At 29.1% G+C, this 20,648-nt stretch overlaps 1 protein-coding gene across 1 annotated transcript in view; it reads left to right on the top strand.

Annotated features, from left to right (window-relative positions):
• The window catches only part of LOC107440486 (matrix metalloproteinase-17), a 71,618-nt gene that overhangs the window by 42,542 nt on the left and 8,428 nt on the right, over positions 1 to 20,648 (top strand). Inside the window, exons 3-5 of the mRNA XM_016053424.3 lie at positions 19,164 to 19,453; positions 19,523 to 19,681; positions 19,784 to 19,998. Of these exons, the coding sequence (XP_015908910.2) occupies positions 19,164 to 19,453; positions 19,523 to 19,681; positions 19,784 to 19,998 (664 nt within the window). The remainder of the gene's footprint in view (positions 1 to 19,163; positions 19,454 to 19,522; positions 19,682 to 19,783; positions 19,999 to 20,648) is intronic.

Genomic DNA, 20,648 nt, shown 5'->3' with positions numbered 1-20,648 from the left:
AGATGGGCACAAGCAGCTGGCGCACCTAGATCGATCGACGGGCGCCAAGGTGACCGCGGGCATAGGGTTGGGGACCCCTGCCTTAGAGCATGGCATGAAAACCATTTATTCAGCTAAATTTAGTTTTTAGTACTTCTGAGTAAAAAAAAAAAATTTTGTTTAAAATTTTTTTGAAATCAAAACTACTTCCCAAAGGACAACCTTTCGTTTATTATCTAGCTAGATAACCGAGTAATCTGTAAATTAAAATAAAATGCTATTTATAATTTTTATGAAATCAAAAGTACTCTCCAAAAAGCAACCATCTGTTTGTTATCTAACTTAACCGAATATGATCTGTAAATACACTTCCCCTGCATTACAAGTCATAAGACAGGAAAAGCACTCTTATAGTGATAAACTTAACGATTACCAAGTTAAGTTACAACAATTATTTCCTGTATATTACATTTTCAGTTCTATATTTCAAAGCCATTAATGACGATTGTTAAGAAAATTGCATAAAAAAAAGTAACGTGTTTCTTCTTTTTGGTACCAAAAATTGGAAAACGGTCGAATCTAACAAAGGGAACAACACATTTACTTTGTTGAAGAAAACGATAAAGGAGGATAATTTTTTTTAAATAAAAGCTAGTGTTCTGAATTCAGATTTTATTCTTAATATTTTTTTAATGCAAATAAACTTTAAAGAAGCAAATGTTTTCTTTTTTCCTTGAAAAATCAAATTAAATGAAGCATTTGTTTATTACGTTGGTCAGCGGCTCCCAAATGCGGTTTCGTGAAAGAGTTTAAGGAGTTTCGAGAATTGGGATATTTATTTCAAAAAGAACAAAACCAATTCTTTTGAAACCATTAATTGTTTGATTAGGCCGGGATAGCCTGGTCGGCAGGGCGCTGAACACATGTCCAAGGACCATGTTCGTGGGTTCGATCCCCACCGGCCAAAGACGTTGTAAATGGTGACTGATGCACGTTAAATCTGTTGAATCGCAAAGTCCTCCATGTTCCCATAACAAATTAATACCTCTGGGGGTACTGATCCAGGAGTTTCCTTGTCTTCTGGATTGGTTCAAAATTACAAGGCTACGGAGTTGAACATTAGTAGTCGTAAACCCAAAAATTGGGTCGGCTGTTTCAACGACGGATATAAAATAAAATAAAATTGTTTGATTCGAGCCGCGATGGCTCAGGGGATAGAGCGTTCACTTTCCAATGAGGTGAACCAAATTCGAATCCCAGTCGATACGAATTCCGCATCACGTGAAATATCCTCAGTGGTAGACGGATCCTGGGTTAGAGTCCCCTTGCCATCAGGCTAACCTTGGGAGGTTCTCGTGGTCTTCCTCTCCATGTAACGCAAATGCGGGTTATCTCCATCAAAAAGTCCTCCACGAAGGCAAATTTCTCCCTTTTTTTAAGAACAATATATTGAATAAAGAATGAAAAGATCATGCAAAACTTTCATTATTATTTCCCATCAAGTTTTTCAAATGAAAATAAAATTACCAAATTCGTTAATAAAGAAATACGTTTCGCTAATAACGTTTACAGCAGTTCGTTTCAGTTTTTATTTCAAAGAAAATCGTATTTTTACGTATTTTATTTTTTTAAGCTGCAAGCATAATTTACACAAGAAAAAAAGTTGACAGGATACAGTTCCGTGACTTATTGTCAGGCATAAGAACTTAAGATAATAAATGATTGAGAGATTTAAAAAAAAAAATCTTATTATTAAGTGCTTTTAAAATTAAGTCTTTTATTGACCTTTAATTTAAAGTCACAATTGTCCTTATTTACTTTATCTGTGAAGTTGGGGTTCCGCCGATAGGAGAATAATTATTTAGGGTCCATTGCCGAAAATAAAAATGGGAACCGCTGATTTAGATAGCCTAGTAATCTGTAAATGTATTTCATCTGCAATTCAACTAATAAGGCAGAAAAAGCACACTTACAGTGCTTAAGGTGAAAAAGTTTACGGTCGTAAGTTAATGGAAATGAATGCAACAAATGTTTTGTATCTATCTACATTCTTAACTTAAAGCTTTTAATGACTTTCACTACAAAAAGCAAATGAAGTAATTGGTTCATTCGTTTTGTACAGAAACTTGGTTACTGCAAATACACTTCTCTCACATTTAGACTTCACACCAAGAAAAAAAAACGAATTTAAAAAGAATAAAAAATTACATCAAAACTAATATCCAAAATTCATTTTATTCAATTTCTTTTTTTAAAATTAAAAAATACCTATAAAAGTGTGCTTCAGTTTTCCTTGCTACCTCAAAGTCTAAGCACAAAAATTTTGTTTTTGACAATAAGGATGGTTCTTGTTTATAGTATGAAATTAAACTCTGAGGTAAAAGTAAGGTCAAAGCTACCAGAATGTGGTAACATCTACCGTTTATCTTGCTTGAAACACCAAAAAGCTCGGTAATTTTTACCGAAGCTCTTTGTTAAGGATTCCAGAAAAATGAACTATAAAATATGGTTTTATAATATGCTTTGAAATTTGGTGAATGTGATAAAATTCGGTACTTTTATCATGATGCCTCAGAGCATGGCATAAGAACTATTTTTTCAGTTAATATTACTTTTCAATCTTGTATTTTTTACTAAATGTCTTTCAATTTAAACTATGATTTCGTCAACCAAAACTTTTGATAAACCGTTACCTTGAGAACGAAAAATTTGTCAAATTAATGGTTTAAATACCGTACATTTCAGTTTTATTAACCAGAATTATTGTTTTTGCTTGTTTTTTTTTCTTACCAGAAATATCATTACCTTACAGCACGGTAATTTCGCCACAAATTTTTTATTCTGTATAGTATGTCCATTTCTATACCTCTAATTGTGCGTTGTTTTCTTTTATTCATAATATTTTTAAAAACCGCGTTTTTGCGGTGGAGAATAATAATTAAAAAACAAAAATTTGAAAATCGGAAAACGTGGAGCGCATGAAATACATAACAGTAACAGTATATGTGCTCATAAGAATATGTGTATGTATATCTGTAATTGTATCTGAATGTGGATGTGGTTGTGCATGTGCATGAGTAAGAAAATATGTATGTGTATATGTACTGTTATGTATTTCATGCGCCCCCAATTTTTCGTTTTTCAAATATTTGTTTTTTAATTATTATTCTCCACTACAAAAACGTGGTTTTTAAAAATATTATTTTTACTTTGATTTTTTTTTTGCACTCACTTCCAAAATCTAAATTTTTTCACTCACTGTACACAAAACTTTTCAACTGACATGTGACACTAATTTGAAATAATCGAATCGACATCAAAAGACAATTGCGAAAATATTAATTCTTCTTTGATTTTACTTTGTATGTCTTTTTTCTCTTCATTTTCATGCATTGTCATCCAATTCCAATGGGCCAAATTTGAAGTCTGTAGCTAGTCGGGAAGTTAGTTTAAAATCGATTACAAAATTCCACCCGAACAGACATACACGAAGGCAAGTTGATATAAACGTGGTAAAAAACGTATCTTCGTTTCTACAAAAATAAGGAGAATATATATATATATTGCAGCACTCAGGTTTTCTTAATGGCGGGGTTGATGGTTAAAACTATTACTAATTTCTTTCTATGAATGTCCTCCCATGATTTTAAAAAAAATCGAGAAACGCCCCTCAATATAATTCTCTCGAAAACAACAACCTTGTTGGATATGAAGCCCTTCTAAGCGGGAGGCGTATTTCGACGTTTCAAGTTTCAAGAAGTAGCTGTATTTAATCAAAGACAGTAACTGTTTCTGACATTTTAAGCAACACTGAGGAAACTTTTTTTAAAAAGAAATGTAGAAGCACTTATCCGGTAGAACTATTCACGTAATTTTAATCGAGCTATTATTTATTTTCCTTCACATCTTTTGAATAGTCTTTGTGACGTCAGTAATAATTATGAATTGTTCGAAAACTTAAACATTGTTTCAAACATTTTTGAGTTTCAGTAAGAAGGTTGGCCCCGGGTCAGGTACTCAACCAGTTCTACAATTTCTGTAAATTAAAATTTTTTGTATACTTCGCTAAATAAAATGGCAAACTTGATGACTTGTATACTTTGCTGACACAAANTTGTAGTGGAGAATAATAATTAAAAAACAAAAATTTGAAAAACGAAAAACGTGGGGGGCATGAAATACATAACAGTAACAGTATATGTGCTCATAAGAATATGTGTATGTATATCTGTAATTGTATCTGAATGTGGATGTGGTTGTGCATGAGTAAGAAAATATGTATGTGTATATGTACTGTTATGTATTTCATGCACCCCACATTTTTCGTTTTTCAAATTGTTGTTTTTTAATTATTATTCTCCACTACAAAAACGTGGTTTTTAAAAATATTATTTTTACTTTGATTTTTTTTTGCACTCACTTCCAAAGTCTAAATTTTTTCACTCACTGTACACAAAACTTTTCAACTGACATGTGACACTAATTTGAAATAATCGAATCGACAACAAAAGACAATTGCGAAAATATTAATTTTTCTTTAATTTTACTTCGTATGTCTTTTTTCTCTTCATTTTCATGCATTATCATCCAATTCTGAACTATGTGCCAAATTTGAAGTCAGTAGCTAGTCGGGAAGTTAGTTTAAAATCGATTACAAAATTCCACCCGAACAGACATACACGAAGGCAAGTTGATATAAACGTGGTAAAAAACGTATCTTCGTTTCAACAAAAATAAGGAGAATATATCTATATATTGCAGCACTCAGGTTTTCTTAATGGTGGGGTTGATGGTTAAAACTATTACTAATTTCTTTCTATGAATGTCCTCCCATGATTTTAAAAAAAAAATCGAGAAACGCCCCTCAATATAATTCTCTCGAAAACAACAACCTTGTTGGATATGAAGCCCTTCTAAGCGGGAGGCGTATTTCGACGTTTCAAGTTTCAAGAAGTAGCTGTATTTAATCAAAGACAGTAACTGTTTCTGACATTTTAAGCAACACTGAGGAAACTTTTTTTAAAAAGAAATGTAGAAGCACTTATCCGGTAGAACTATTCACGTAATTTTAATCGAGCTATTATTTATTTTCCTTCACATCTTTTGTGACGTCAGTAATAATTATGAATTGTTCGAAAACTTAAACATTGTTTCAAACATTTTTGAGTTTCAGTAAGAAGGTTGGCCCCGGGTCAGGTACTCAACCAGTTCTACAATTTCTGTAAATTAAAATTTTTTGTATACTTCGCTAAATAAAATGGCAAACTTGATGACTTGTATACTTTGCTGACACAAAATTTTTTAAATAATTTAACTAAAAATGTTTTAAATTCGCCATGGTTACATACTCATAATTTGGTCTCAACATTTAGTTTCTTAAAGGTCTCCAATTTATTTAAAAATCATATTTGGCATTTTGTTTTTGTGTTGCAACGCACAATATCAGTTTAAAAAAGTGATTAAATTTTTTTTAAAATTTTATTCCTTTTGAACCAGAAATATCCTGCTATATTTCAAAAATCTTAATCACAGAAGAATATTTTTTGATAATATAGATGTTTTGTAAAGTATCCATATTTGTTTTTAAGAATTTTGATGGAGGAAAAAGAAATGAAATGTTTTAAAGTGATTATAAAATGACGACAAATAAATTATTATTAGGATTTGAAGGATAACGGAATTTTTCTTTTTAACTGTGTATACAAATTAGCCTCAATTTAATTTCATTTTTACTTTTATTAATGTATAGAAATAGCACTAATTAATCCGACTTTGTTTGTAATTAAAATTTAAGTAGCCTCAGAGTATGAACAAAAAATCTATATTACATAAACAAAGATATGGCAAAGAATATACATTCTATGGTATAAACACTTTAGTCCTAGAAATGCACCTGTAGGTTTTATAAACTAAATTGTATCTGAAACAAGAAAATTGATAGCGTTTTCTTAAACGTTTCAAATAATTATATAGTAAATCAGCTTATAGTTACACAACAATTAGTTTTAAACACAAAACTTTTATAGGTCTAATCAATAGATATTTTTAAATCACTGGGTAAAAGATGTTACTTTTATAATTTTATGAAAAGTAAATATTGTCAGATTTAATAAAAACTCCAAGTAATCGGATTAAAATGTGTTCGTGATTTAAAGGTTTTTACAAGACTTAAACAAAGAGTAAGTATTTTATTTAACAAGCATTAAGATTTTTATGTTAATTTTTGCTTAGTCCTTTTATTTGAGAAATTTTTGAGTATGTTATAATGTTATATAATAATTATTTTCAAATTTATTGCAATTTAAATATGGAGTTAAGTTAAACCGCATCATCTTGCTTCTTATATTTAATTACACGATACTATAATTCAACTTAAACAGAATCAAGTTTTAATACTTCAAATGTACATTGTATTTTTGAAGTTAAACTAATAAGTTGTTCAAGCTGCGATATTATGGTTCAAAGTACCAATATTATGTTTCATCGTTCAATACACTTTTCAGAGAGTTTATATCCGCTATTCTTCTGTATTCAAGGTTGAATTAAATAACTTATGAGAATAACGCACTTTAAAGACATTTTAGTGAATGGGAGAAAATCAAAATAATGTATTAAAGCATCAAAAGACTGTTCACCAAACATTTTTCTTATGAGAAATACCTTATTTTAAGACAGAACAAATTATTCCTTTAACATGTCCTTAAATCTGGAAAATGTTCGTTACATAACTTAACATATTCTCGAATTACGTTCTTCAATTGAACTGTAATATATTTGTTTCTATTGCTTGATCTCTGAAGCAGTTAGTGATAAAAGAAACTCAGCCGAATCTATGCTAACAGTTTCTGTTCTCTTCATTTTCAGAGAAAAGAGTTCAACTTTGAAGCAAAACAGTACTTTGGACTAATAGTACAAACTTGCTTCCACTTTAAGGTGTTAATAAGTCACATTTCCGTCAACTTGAACAATAGTATCGTGTAATTAAGTTTAGAAAGTACGATAACATGATTCAATAGGCTCCAAAATTTCTGAAAAATGTAGTACAAATCAATGCGCACTAATGTACTGCTCAACGTATTGAAAATAGCGTATGTAGCTACTGCTGTATGCTGACGTATCTATTCATGCAATTTTCACCTAACTACGCGTAATTTGAATCCTAATAAAAATTCTATTTTATGGGCATCTTTGACTAGTTTTGATTTTGACATTTGATTTATCTCCATTTTACTTTTAAAATTTTAGAATCTGTAACGAAAGTCGAAATCCTATTTCTAATTAATCGCCAAAGATTTTAATTCAATTATAGAAACAAGGATTATTAAGAGACAAATAATAAAAGGAATGGGCAATATCTCAACCCCTTCCCCACTGTTATAGAACTCCAATTTTGTTAATTAAAGTCCTTGTAGTTCTGCTTTGTATTATAGAATTAGTTATTAAATTAGGATACTAATTAAAGGATAGTTAGTAAAGAATTTGCTCATATCATAATTTAGTCTTTATTTTTCTGGCGCTCCAGTCCTTTTAATTTCAATATTAGACAGTCTATTTTGCATTTTAGGATAATTATGAGATAATAGTTAAGGAATTTACAATACCAGAACTCATTTCTCACTTGTATGGTTCTTTTGTATCATTAATTAAGGATCCTGTAGTTCTATTTTGTGTTATAGGACCAAATATTATTATGGAATTACGAATAGTAATTAAGTAATTTATAATACCGTCCATAATTCATTCCTCACTTTTTCTTCACTCCCATTCTATTTATTTTCAACTCCAGCTAAATCTATTTTATGTTATAAGACTAAGGATAGTACTTGAATTTACCATGCCATAATTCATTTCTCACTTGTATGGCACTTTTGTATAATTAATTATGGGTCTTGTAGATCTATTTTGTGTTATAGGATCAAATATTATTGCAGAATTAATTTCAATGAAGAAAATTACAATACCATCCGAAGTTTATTCCTCAATTTTATGGCACTCCCATTCTATTTATTTCAATCCCAGCAAATCTATTTTATGTTATAGGACTAAGGATAGTACTTGAATTTACAATGCCATAATTCATTTTTCACTTGTACAGCACTCAGTAGTTTCTATTTTGCATTTTAGGATTAAAGATGTAATGAAAGAATTTACCTTATTCTTCACTTAAAAGGTAGATCAATCTTATCAATTCTAATCCTAGAAGTTCTATTTTATATTGTATAGGATTACGGATAGTAATTAAGAAATTTTGATTACTATACTTTATTCTCCATTTGTACAGTACTTTAATTCATATCTTCCTTACTTACGAGTATATAGCTGTCCAGACATATCATGTTTTTAATACAGAATAGCTAACAATGTGTTTACGATAATAAAGAGGAATTCTAATATTATTTAATTTTATAATAAATATCTGAGAATTTTATAATAAGTGTGGGATAAGTGTTTTTATAGCAGTATTTTTTTAATTAAAAAAAATAAAATTTACTAAATTTAGCTACGGCGTACGAAAATTAAAGACTTTTACAACAGACACTACTATTTGCATTTCATCGCTGAAACTGGGACTTCTTAGGTTATGAGACCAGTAAAAGTTTAAAACAAAAACTTTTATAATCAAAATGAGAAACCAAAAATTGTCAATGTTTTTTGATCGAGCCGTGGTGGCTAAGGGTATAGAGCATTCGCCTTCCAATACAGTAAACCGGGTTCGAATCCCAACGGTTGCTGCTCGATACGAATTCCGCATCCGGACGTAAAGTATCCTCAGTTGCAGACGGATCATAGGTTATAGTCTTTTTGACATCAAGCTTACAGTGGGAAGTTTTTGTGGTTTTCCTCTCCATGTAACGCAAATGCTGGTTAGTTTCATCAAAAGTCCTTCACAAAGGCAAATCTCTCCTAATACTTGATCCAGGAGTTCTCTTGTCTTCTGGATTGGGTTCAAAATTACAAGGATGCGGAGTAGAACATTGGGAGTCGTAAACTCAGAATTGGGTTAGCTGTTCAACACTGGCTATAAATTATAAAATAAGAAATAAGTGAAAATGGTAATGCTGATTGTTGGTCTACATTGGTATTTTCTGATTATTTAGATACTTCTGCTTTGATTCCTAATTATTTTCTTATTTGTATACAAAAAGATTTTAAATTGTAAGTGTTCAAAACTAGTTTCTTTCTCCATTTAGTAAAAAGTTTTGATTTAATGTTATACGTTAAGCTGAGTCATCTCTGTTAAAAATTTTCAATTGAGTTAAAATTCATTTAAGACACGAATCCATAAGTTGGAATATCTTTTCGTCTTCTGGTCTTTTTTTTTTAAAAAATTATATCCTACTTAAATTAAGCTATTGCTTTCAAACCCAAAAAATTTCAAACTATGTTCTATATGTTTACTAAAATAAAATACATAAGTAGAACTTTTTACCTACACAAGGTTAATGGTAACGACATATTTTTATTATTTAAATAACTTCTTAAGTTTAATTTCAAATCTGGAACTTATGACGATTTGCAAAAACACTAGATTATTTGCGTTGTACATTTTTTAGATTTTAATTAAAAGTTTCTACATGAATATATAACTTTTTCAACAGTTTGATGTGCCAGACTTAAAATGATCGCTAATGCTAGTCTAGACGATGAGACAGATAATTTTAAAGATGTGACTGTTTATGATTTTTTATGCCAGAAACTTTTTTTAATTGCAAAAGCATTTGTGCATATAAACAGAAGGTGATTAGTGTAAATTATTCAAGGTTTATAAGCGCATATTTTTAAACGTTTTCCCGTTTTGTTTGAGAGGATTAAAGTATTATGTTCTATTGAATTAATTCAACGTCAATAAATAACTTAAGCTTTAGGTTGATCTTTTGAGCTAAGTTTTTCGCATTTGAGTTAATATTTAATCTCTAGTATACTTTTAATAAAAGAATAATAATTCAAATTAATTTTCAGCAATAAAAGAGGGTTTGATATCTTATTTGAGTTTATTAGTTAAAATGGAATATTTAAAGAAAATTGTTGCTATTTGTTTAGACATTAAATCATACTGTTTATTGACATAATAAAATGTCAAGTTTTATTAAAATATAATTCCCCTTTAATATATCTAATATATTATCTTGACATATTATCTAAATGCCCTTAATATATTTTGACTTATTAAAATACCCATAGAGAAATTAAAATACATCAAGAAGTAATCTCATGCAACACAGTATCTAGATCTGTAATTTTTAAAGGTGCCATTTTTAAGAAATTTTTTTCTAAAGATTGAAACGAGAATTGACAGAGCTTAAAATTTTGTTTTCTGGAAATCAGTTTTCGTTAATTCAAGTAAAGTAAAAAAAAATTTTTTGTTATAATTCAGAATTTTTTTTAAAAAAATTATAGAAAATCATTCGAATTTTTCTGCTAAAATAATTTTTTTATTTCACTCTAAATTAGTTTAAATAATACTTTTTTTTCATGTTAAGTAATATAACAGTAACAATATAAAATTCAATGAACGCAAAATTCATTTTTTTTTAAAACTAATTGAACAATTTTTTATAGAAAAGTCAATACAACTTCTCTTCGACGAATTTCGAAACTCCTGTCATGAAAAATCAAGGCTCCATTTCTTTCAGAAAATTCATTTTAATCATAGAGGTTGACTATAGAATATCATCTGAATAAAATTTCTCGAATTTAATTTGAAATTCCTCTTAATACTTAGTTTGAAATGTTAACATCTAACACCCCTTTTAACGGGAAATGAGCAATATTCAGACGTCCCTACGGCTCATAGAAAGATTAAGTTCTCGCATATACGAATCATATTTCGCAATATACTCCCTATTTCATCTTATCGTAGCAGGTCCAGAGGCAGGAAAAGGAATATAAATTGATTATCGGAGAACCCCTTCTTCCGCTCATTAGCACATAATACCGACTGGAAGTATCTGTCACGTGGTCTAACCCTAGAACTGCCCGTTTCTTCTTAAAAAGGCAGCTGGCTTCTCTTCAACCACTGTTTTTCCTCCAATAATAAAACGAAAGAACTGTGGTCTTCTTGGCTCTTATAACGTTATTTATTCGTCTGCGTTTCCACATCTGTTGGTTGGGAGAACTAAGTTCTGTGGCAGTCTTGAAAATGATAATACGTCTAGAAGGTAGAGTTATTTTTAATTAGTAATTTATTATTTTAAAATATTTTATTAGTTTAAGTATTTTTTTATTTAGTTAGTTCTTAAACCGAATTGAATATTTACATTGTTTTTACTATCTGTTTCATTAGTTTAATTATCTGTTTCATTGTTTACATTGCTTTTATTATCTGTTTCATTAGTTTCTTAAATAATTGGGTATAATATGAAAAAAACACAACTACTTCGATTTAGTAGGAACAACATATGACGCAATGCTAAACGAATGGAATTTAGTTGTTGTTTATTTAGTTATTGTTATTAGTAGTTGTTGTTATTTGTTTTAGTTGTTGTTGTTTATTTAGTTGTATTTAGTTTCAATAACTTTTCTTTATAATGCAATAAAATCTGGCTGGCAGCTGTTTAAACGATCGAACACTTCGTTTGTTTATTTGTGGCTTGAAGTTAGGCTCGCAGAAAATGCCGTTCATGGGTTAAATTTAGTAGGAACAACACAACCTGTGACGTAGGCTATATTATATCCAATTGATTTACTTTTATAACCAGTGATTCACCGGGTGTAATAAGTTCCAAATTTGGGTGGGAGAACTAAATATTCCTAAGTATCATATTTTAAAAGTACAGTTTTGTGTATAAAAGTGTTTATTTCCAGTTTTCAATCTTCAACTAAAAATTTTAGAAAATCATTCGGAAAATCGAAATCGCTTGTAGTTAATCTAAACATTTTTAAAAATTTGAAGTAGGTTTTATTCTAAATTAAACTTACTTTTCTGCATGACTTTTTTTCATAAGTGAATTTTATTTTATGAAGAGAAATTTTTAAATTTAAAAGTAGGTATTATTTTAAAAAAAGAAATTTGTCATCAAAATTACATTTATCATTTCTTTTTATTAAAATTGATTTCAATATACGCCATTTTAAATTGTGGTATTTACTAGTTTTGTAAATAGAAGTTTAAAAATATATTAAAAATTATAAAATATAAAAATTTAAAGTCCTAAATATTTTTACACTTTGAAAATTTTAAAAAGAACATTAATTTTTAAATAAATATTGTTCTAAATGAATGTTCTATTTTTGTATTCTTTAATTTTTTTCTTAAAAATTGATTAAGAGTGCCAGTTTTTGAAATATTTGTATCGAATGAATGTAAATAATCAAAATAATTATAGCTATTTTAAAACAAATATTTGAATTTCAATATTATTTATTACATAATAATTTTCTTAATCTGACGAACTAAAATGACCTCTATAAAACTTTAATCAACCTATTAAAATTAATACATCATTTTACTTTATTATTAAATAAAATCTAATGTTAATTGCACTAAGTTATTATTAATTAATTTGATAAACATGAGAAATTGGTATCTAGTTACAATATCTTAGTATACATACTAGTTATATTGCAAATATAACTTTTCAATAAGTCAACTTCAGCTAGATGTAAGTGTTGTTCATAAAACGTTTTTCGAAACTTGGATATAGAAATTGAACTCTGCACTTTATTTTTTATATTTATATTATATTGCTTTTGATAACGTGTTCTAAGATTGATTGAAAATTTATTATATGTGCGAAGATTTATTATTAGATTTATTGTTAGCACTTTATTACTAAATTTATTACAAGATTTTCTATTAAACTGAGGTTTATTCTTGAAGTTTTTTTCCTTCTGCAATTACAATAATAATCAATTTCGTCATTGGAGTTTGCATATCTACATACAACAATGATTCAATTTGTATTTATGCAATTATGTTGTAATTTTGTAATTATGCATATAACAATGATTTATTCGTATTTCTAACACACTGTAATCAATATAGCTTAAAAATGGATGTAATTTAAATCCAACCAAGTCCGAAAAACTTGCAATGATTTGTCTTCTGAATTTGTTTGCATTCCACAAATACAAATAAAAATTAAGGATCGTTTGCAGCAGCAGATGCAAGTTGGATTAATTTATATTCCAATGAATCACTTTCCCATCAGACAACCATCAGCATTGCATTTTTAACAAGGAACTGATCAAGTTCAAGGTTAATCATCAGACGCAAAATTTATTAATCATAAGAATAACAATAAAAAAAGAATGTCTCCTTCGTCTAATATGGTCTATTTATTTGTGTCTGGCGGTAAANAAAAAATGTCCAAAAATGCAAGAAATGCAAAAAAAAATGCAAATGTCATCAAAATCCGGGCCTTACTTATTAGAATTACAGTTAAACAAATTGCTTTGATCTGTTACCAGAAAGAAAAAAACCGAATCATTAAAGCGCTGCTTAAGTTATAACTCCATGGGGCTTTATAACAGAGGTCTCGAATCCCTGGGGCCGCGAATCGGTTCCCGTCCGCGGGTCAAATGGTAGAGCTGCTCAAGGAACATTAAATTTTTTCCATTTTATTTACTGTGGTGATCGGAAGCTGAAAGACGTCACCTAAAGTCGCACCAATACCACACATTTAATTGTTTTAAATTTTGAAGGCAGACATGTTTAAATATAATTAAATTAAAATTGTAGATTCTAAACAATCTAAAATATAAAGAACTAACGTCCATCTTCCCCATGGCGGGCAGAGGTAAAATTATCAAACATTGAGCAGTCGGCGGCTTTAAAAAGGTTAGGAAGTAGAGCTTTACAAGACATGAAGTGAGATTGTTGATCGACTTGATATTTGTCGAGCGAATAATGGTGCACACATCCAAGCACATTGAAATGTGTATGAAACTTTAATACCTTTCATAATAATTCAGTACCAATTAATTTTCATAAGTAAAGATCAGGGAGTACTAGTTTACATGAAGTAAGATTGTTGATCGCCCTGTTGTTTGTCTAAATCTTTATGTTTTAAATCTTTATTTTTATTTCCTTAAATCTTCATTCGTAAAATAATTTGTAATCAAAAAGTTGTTTGGGTGCGTCTTAAACCATTCAAAAATAATACTTTTAAGAAAAAATTTTTTTTTAATTGAATGATATGATAAAAATAAAATGATTACATAATTAGCTGATTTTCTGAAACATATTTTAATGTTTAATTTTAAGTTTTTGTTGTTGGATAAAATAAGACATATAAAGATACTTTGTGGGTTACGTATAATTTTACAGTAATAAATTAAGTTCTTCTAAATTCAAAAACTCATTTTAACGCATTTCCTTTAAAGTTTTCCAAGACTTTGACATTAGCAACAACATAACATAACATAAGCAACAACTTTTCCTCCATAATACTAATTTTTATTAGTAAATAAATTCTAAGAGTTATTCAAAATTATGAAATGAACTCCAACTTGATATTACATTAGTTTTAAAAATTAAAAAATGAGTTTTAGAATAAAATTTACTTTTTTTTATTATTTTCTAGTTTAAGTAAAAAAAAATTTTTTTCCCTACATTAATGCATATACTTTCCACTTTTTTAAAGGTATCTTAGAAGTGTTTTGAAAAATGACTAAAAACATCAAACTTAAAATAATTTAGAAATCAACATTCAAATCTTTAGGCAAATAGGTACATGTTTAAAATAGGCACTATATATTTTAATTTATAAAGGTAATAAGAACCGAAATAAATGTTCATTGATTTCGTGACATTTATTTTTCTCATAATTGTTGCAATTTATCCTCATAATTTTTAAATTCAAAGAAACAGCTTATAAGAATATCTTAACTGATTGTATCTAAATAATTATTTATAAACCGATATAACAGTGGATAGCTGCTTTATCTAAAAAATAATTTGTTAATTAAGAAATAATATTATTAAATGTTATATAATATCATGTTTTCATAAATCAAATGATTTTTAAAGCAAAAACATTATTATTATTTTTTAAGATAAACTTCGTTACGATATTGCTTTGTGGTCCAGCATCTCTTACGCTCATTTTTATATTGCTTTTAATTTAATCAAAATGTATTAAGTGAATAAATAAAATTATCAGGATCTCCCTGATGACTGAACATCTTTGAAATTAATTACTTATTCTTTTGCTTTTAATTATTAAATTTTTTTTCCTTTAGAGAAAATTGTATTAATTGGAAGATATATAATTATTTGCCATTTGGTAAACTTTAAAAAAAAAGAATTTAAGCTAGATTTTTAAAAAAAAAAATTAGAGAAAAAAAGACATATTGAAGCTTTTACAGAATTAATAAAATAAGGTTTACAATTTCAACGTTGCTAGATCAAACAAATTTGCCTTGCTTTTTTTTTTTTCTTTTTCATTTTATGCTTTTAACACTAGAAAGACTGAAATACCTATATTCCCCAAAAGCAGTCAAAATGACTGCATTATGAAAGAATAAATAATGTATAAAGAAATTTGTTTAAAATTAATTTTTAATATTTTTAATATTATTTTCAGTTATATAACAAGTTATTAGAAAATATTAATAATTAAAAAATTATATGTTGTACAAAAAGTCACAAAATTCTAAGAAATTGTGTCATCATTATATTCCTTGAATTCCTTGGGCAATCGAGTGTTAACTTTCATTCTATGAGATCTGTATTTGTGTACCAAAATAATGAAACATCTCTCTGAGTTATATTTTATTTTGAAAATTAAAATATTTCATTGTTTGATGGTATTTATTTATGGGTATAACAAATCAAACTGATTTGTTCCCCAAAATTTTAATGAGATTCTCTTTATATTTTCTAAAAAGTAAAGATAATTTGCAATGAGTTTGGTTTTTGAAGTCTTTGCCACTATTTAGCCCCAGAATTTTCACTATTCCACTATTTTCATTTTATGTGAGCTGTATTTGTGTACTAAAGTAATGAAACATCTCTCTGAGTTATACCTTATTTTGAAAATTAAAATATTTCATTGTTTGATGGTAGTATTTATTTTTACGTATAACAAATCACACTGATTTGTTCCCCAATATTTTAACGAGATTTTCTTTTTCTTTTCCAAAAAGTAAATATAATTTCCAATGAGTTTGGTTTTTGAAGTATTTACCACTGTTTAGCCCTAGAATTTTGTCGCCAATGAACAATATGTAATTTAAAAATGAATAACTACTTGATTGAAAGGAAAAGCCAGAAGACAAAGAATGTCGATAAACCAAAAGAAGATGATGCGTCCAGATGTATCCGTAATTCGTTCCTCTCTCAATAGGGTTGTGGTATGTCGTTATTAACACAACCTCCTTGAGTGAGGGACGATAATGGTACGAATCTTCAAATGGTCAACCTCCTACGTCATGACCGTCTGAGGATCATCGCACCTTTTTCGAAGAAAATATTTTACAGCTACATCAAGAAACACCTGGTTAGTTATTGGCAAGTAATTGTAAATTATTGCAAAATGTGTAAATGCGAATGAGTTAAGGCAAGCTTCATCATCTAATTTTGTTTAGACTCGTTCTCTCTTAAGGATGATCTTGACAATGGACTTATAATTTACAATAAGGAGTTTCTGCTTTTTCCTCGCCAACAATAAAAACTGATTTTTCAATTTTTTTCCGAATCGTTTCGTAATCTATAATGTAGCCCGTTCAATGAATGCATATCTATTTAAGTTTAGCTTTGTTCGAATGGGAGAAATCTTTTTTAAAATTTAGTACTGATATCTACACAATATAATATAATTTTTGTTTCGACTAATACACGAATAATCGTTTTATATAACCCAGATAGAATGGGTATTATTTTACTGTCATCGCCAATGTAGTAATATTATACAATTTATGCTTCCTTGATCTTAGGCAGACGACCCTCGCCCAAACAAGTTTCCCTCTTTGTTATTTTGTCTTGTAAATAATTTTGTATAATAACCATTGTAATTATTCATGTGCTTAATAGAATCAAACTAAAAAGTAATCTATACGTTTTTTCTGCATATTAAATCTTATTTAATTCTTACAATTAATTCACACTCTCCTTATGTCTAGTTCAAGTATTCAATTCTTTATAAAATACTTTTTTTTTCATCCACTCAAGTTCAAATAAATTTTTTTTTTTTTGAGTTTGTGGTGGATGACATTTTATGTTCATACAATTTTTAAAAATATTAATTCCTTAATTAAGAAATGGAAAGAGCGAAAAACGAAATGAAATTTTCTGATTGGTTAAGCTTCAGTCATTGTTTTAAATTTTACTATAAGCGATTCAGTTTTCACATATTTTAACAATAACGTCAGTGATAATTTCTCTTATAGCTCTATTAAAAAAAAAAAAAAAAAAAAAAAAAAAAAAAAAAAAAAANAAAAAAAAAAAAAAAAAACACTTTATCACGCACATTTAAATATTTAATTATTTTATATTCGTTGTGTGAGATAAATTCAATAAAGAACATACGCGGTAGTACGTGTGGTCCACGTCACCAAATTTATACTTTTATAGTTGTCTGTGATAGAGCCCCTGAATTAGACAGGCCGATTCATCATCTATTTTTGGAGCAAAGAGCTAACATAAGCACAATACTAACATAACGTTAACTTGCGAACTTGTTTGCTCCAATATTGCTTGATAGGTCAGCTCTGATAGTATCATTAATTAAATTTAATTAATTGATTTCAGTTTTACATGGAAGAAAATTTTTTAATCATTTAATAAAAAGCAACTAAAATAAAATTTTGCTTTGTTAACCAAAGTAGGAATTGACTTTAATTTTTTTTTTTTTTTTTTGATATTACTTGTTTTTACTGATATTGCTGACCGCTATGATTTTATTTTTATTTGTTGTACTTTATTGACATGGAAAAGGTCTCTCATGCAGCTCATTTTAACTTTGTATTTATTTTATGACTTGGTGAAAGTATGTGAACACTAAGGAGGAAGAAAGTCTTATGTTCATTTTTTCACAAAAATGACTATCTGAGCCGCTGTGGCTCAGGGGATACAGCGTTCGCTTCCTAATAGGTTAACCCAGGTTCAAATACCAGAGGTGGCTGGTTGATACGAATTCTTCTCCCGGCTAGCATTGACCACAGTGCTGACGTAAAATATCTTAAGTGGTAGACGAATCATGTTTTATAATCCCTTGCTAACCATGAGATTGTTTTCGTGGTTCTCCTCTCCATGTACTGCAAATGTGGATTAGTTCTTCCACGGAGGCTAGCTTGTCCCAATGGATTCAGGAATTCCATTGTCTTCTGGGTTGAGTTCAAAATTACAAGGCTATGGAGTTGATCATTGATAGTCATTAACTCAGACTTCAAGTTCAAGACTTCAGACAGCTGTTTAACACTGATTATAAAATAAAATATGAAAAATAACGATCGATCGCCATCTGTTGCATTTTGAGCATTACTAAGTGCATATATATCGGGAAATATAACTTGCGTATATTACCAATCAATAACGTTACAAATCAATTCTCTCCGAGTATTACACTGTGAAGATGGGCCGTACTGCGAAAAAAACACATCAGCTTTCCTCCAAATCAGATTTTATGGACATAAACAGTTCTTCCCCCGGAGGTTTTCATATATATAAAAAAAGTGGAAAAGCAGTGACTCACAATTTTATTTTGTATGACATATAGCGAAGCGATAAAATCATAATCAACAGTTCTTCCCCCGTGGTTTTCATATCTGAAAAAAATGGAAAAGCAGTGACCCGCAATTTTATTTTGTATGACTTAGAGCGAAGTGATAAAATCATAATCAAAATCATATGTTTATAAAGAAATTTTATTTAAAAAATTATATTTATTTAAATTTCGAATGTGCCGTATAGGGCAGAAATACCTTATGTGACTGTACTGTGCCCAGTTTGTTCAAGGTAAAAAAAAAAAAAAAAAAAAAAAAAAAAAAAAAAAAAANAAAAAAAAAAAAAAATGAAATTACAACAACTTGCTATTTATCTGGTGAAAAAAATAAACCCTTTTAGGGGTTCAAAAGTTGATTAAATATGACGAGAATCATGCAGTGATAAGAGCGCGAAAACTTTGTTTTACCTTAAAAATAAATCAATGAATCAGGTATGAAGTCAAAACTCGCAGTATTATTAAACAGTAGTTTATTATTTGTCTTATTTTGTATTTTTACACTATGTTCATTACATTTAGTGTCAAGAGCAGTATTAGCTCGGCCGACTTACAGATGGTGCGATCACAACTACGAAAAGCGTTTGACGTCTGGAGCGCTGCATCTTCTCTTACTTTCATTGAAGTGGAAGAACCTACTGCAGACATAATAGTTTCTTTCTTGAGGGGATCACATGGAGATGGTTATCCATTTGATGGTGAGGGATCTATCCTTGCTCACGCATTTTTTCCAGGTGAAGGAATCGGAGGAGATGCTCATTTTGATGCTGAGGAAAAGTGGCTACCCACCCAACCAGACGATGAAGATGAAGGTTCGTGTAACTAATTTCTGTCATCATGCAACAGAAGTTGCCATTTGCTTAATTGTTTTCTTCGTTTAGGTGTAAATCTGTTTGCTGTGGCAGCTCATGAGATTGGACATTCCTTGGGATTATCTCACTCATCTACGCCAGGTTCCTTGATGTTTCCTTACTATCAAGTGATGGGCGAACAATTTACCCTGCCAAAAGATGACGCCGATGGAATTCGGCATCTTTACGGTACGGGTTCATCTTGTAAATTATGCAAAAATAAATATACTGTGATACTTGAAAAAGTTTTTTTTTCTCTATTCGTTTATGATAACACATTTATTATTGTAGGTCGGAAAAGCTCCTTTAAACAGCCAACTATGCCCACCTTACCAACAACTACAGAAACTTCTACAACATCAGAGGCAGGAAAATTCCTACCAATGACTACGTCAAAACCCCGAAAAGTACCTGCTGAAGCCAATCCTAAAGCAATAGATGTTTGCAATACATCGATTGATGCTATATCGGTGATTCGAAGAGAAGTGTTTGTTTTTAAAGGCAAAGTAAGATTCATTAGACTAACTGTTAATACCTACATTTGAGCCTCGATTATCTGAGATAATTCGAGTCGGTCCTCCTTCAAATAATCGAAATATTCGTTTTTTTTAATAGTGTTTTATAATATTGAAATTAAATTTTAGTATGATATTTTAAAGCTCCTTTTTTTCAATATTTCATTTTAAAATTTACTTGCTCCATATCCTCATATTACGATAATCCTTCGCTCTTTTCTGAGTAAGCCAATTGTTCAATGCAACTTGCATTTCTGAACCGTTTTCATGTTCACTGGTTTTGTAAGTTGATTTATATTGCTTTGAACCGATTTCATTCACCCTATGATATTGTATCTTTTTCTAGCACAAATAATGTAATATGCTATGTTTCCTTTTAGTAAGAGTGGAAACTTTTCTGCAGTAGTAAAAATTAAAAGACAGGTGAAAGAAAATGGCAATTTTTTAGATTTCTTTAGCAAAACCGAAACAAACAAATTCAAATAAAAGAACTTTAAAATGATCCTTTCTATATACCATGCGATACAAAAGATGTATTTACAAAAGTCTTTTTTCTTCTTTTTTTTGAGGTCTTAATTAAAATTAAGAAGAAAACCAAACATGCAAAGAGGAAAATCAGAGTTGTATTTGGATAAAAGAAG

This window comes from Parasteatoda tepidariorum, chromosome 2 (assembly GCF_043381705.1).
Source record: "Parasteatoda tepidariorum isolate YZ-2023 chromosome 2, CAS_Ptep_4.0, whole genome shotgun sequence".
Lineage (NCBI taxonomy): Eukaryota > Metazoa > Arthropoda > Arachnida > Araneae > Theridiidae > Parasteatoda > Parasteatoda tepidariorum.
Note: the sequence above shows the minus strand (reverse complement) of the source record. Positions and strands in the feature narration are given on the sequence as shown.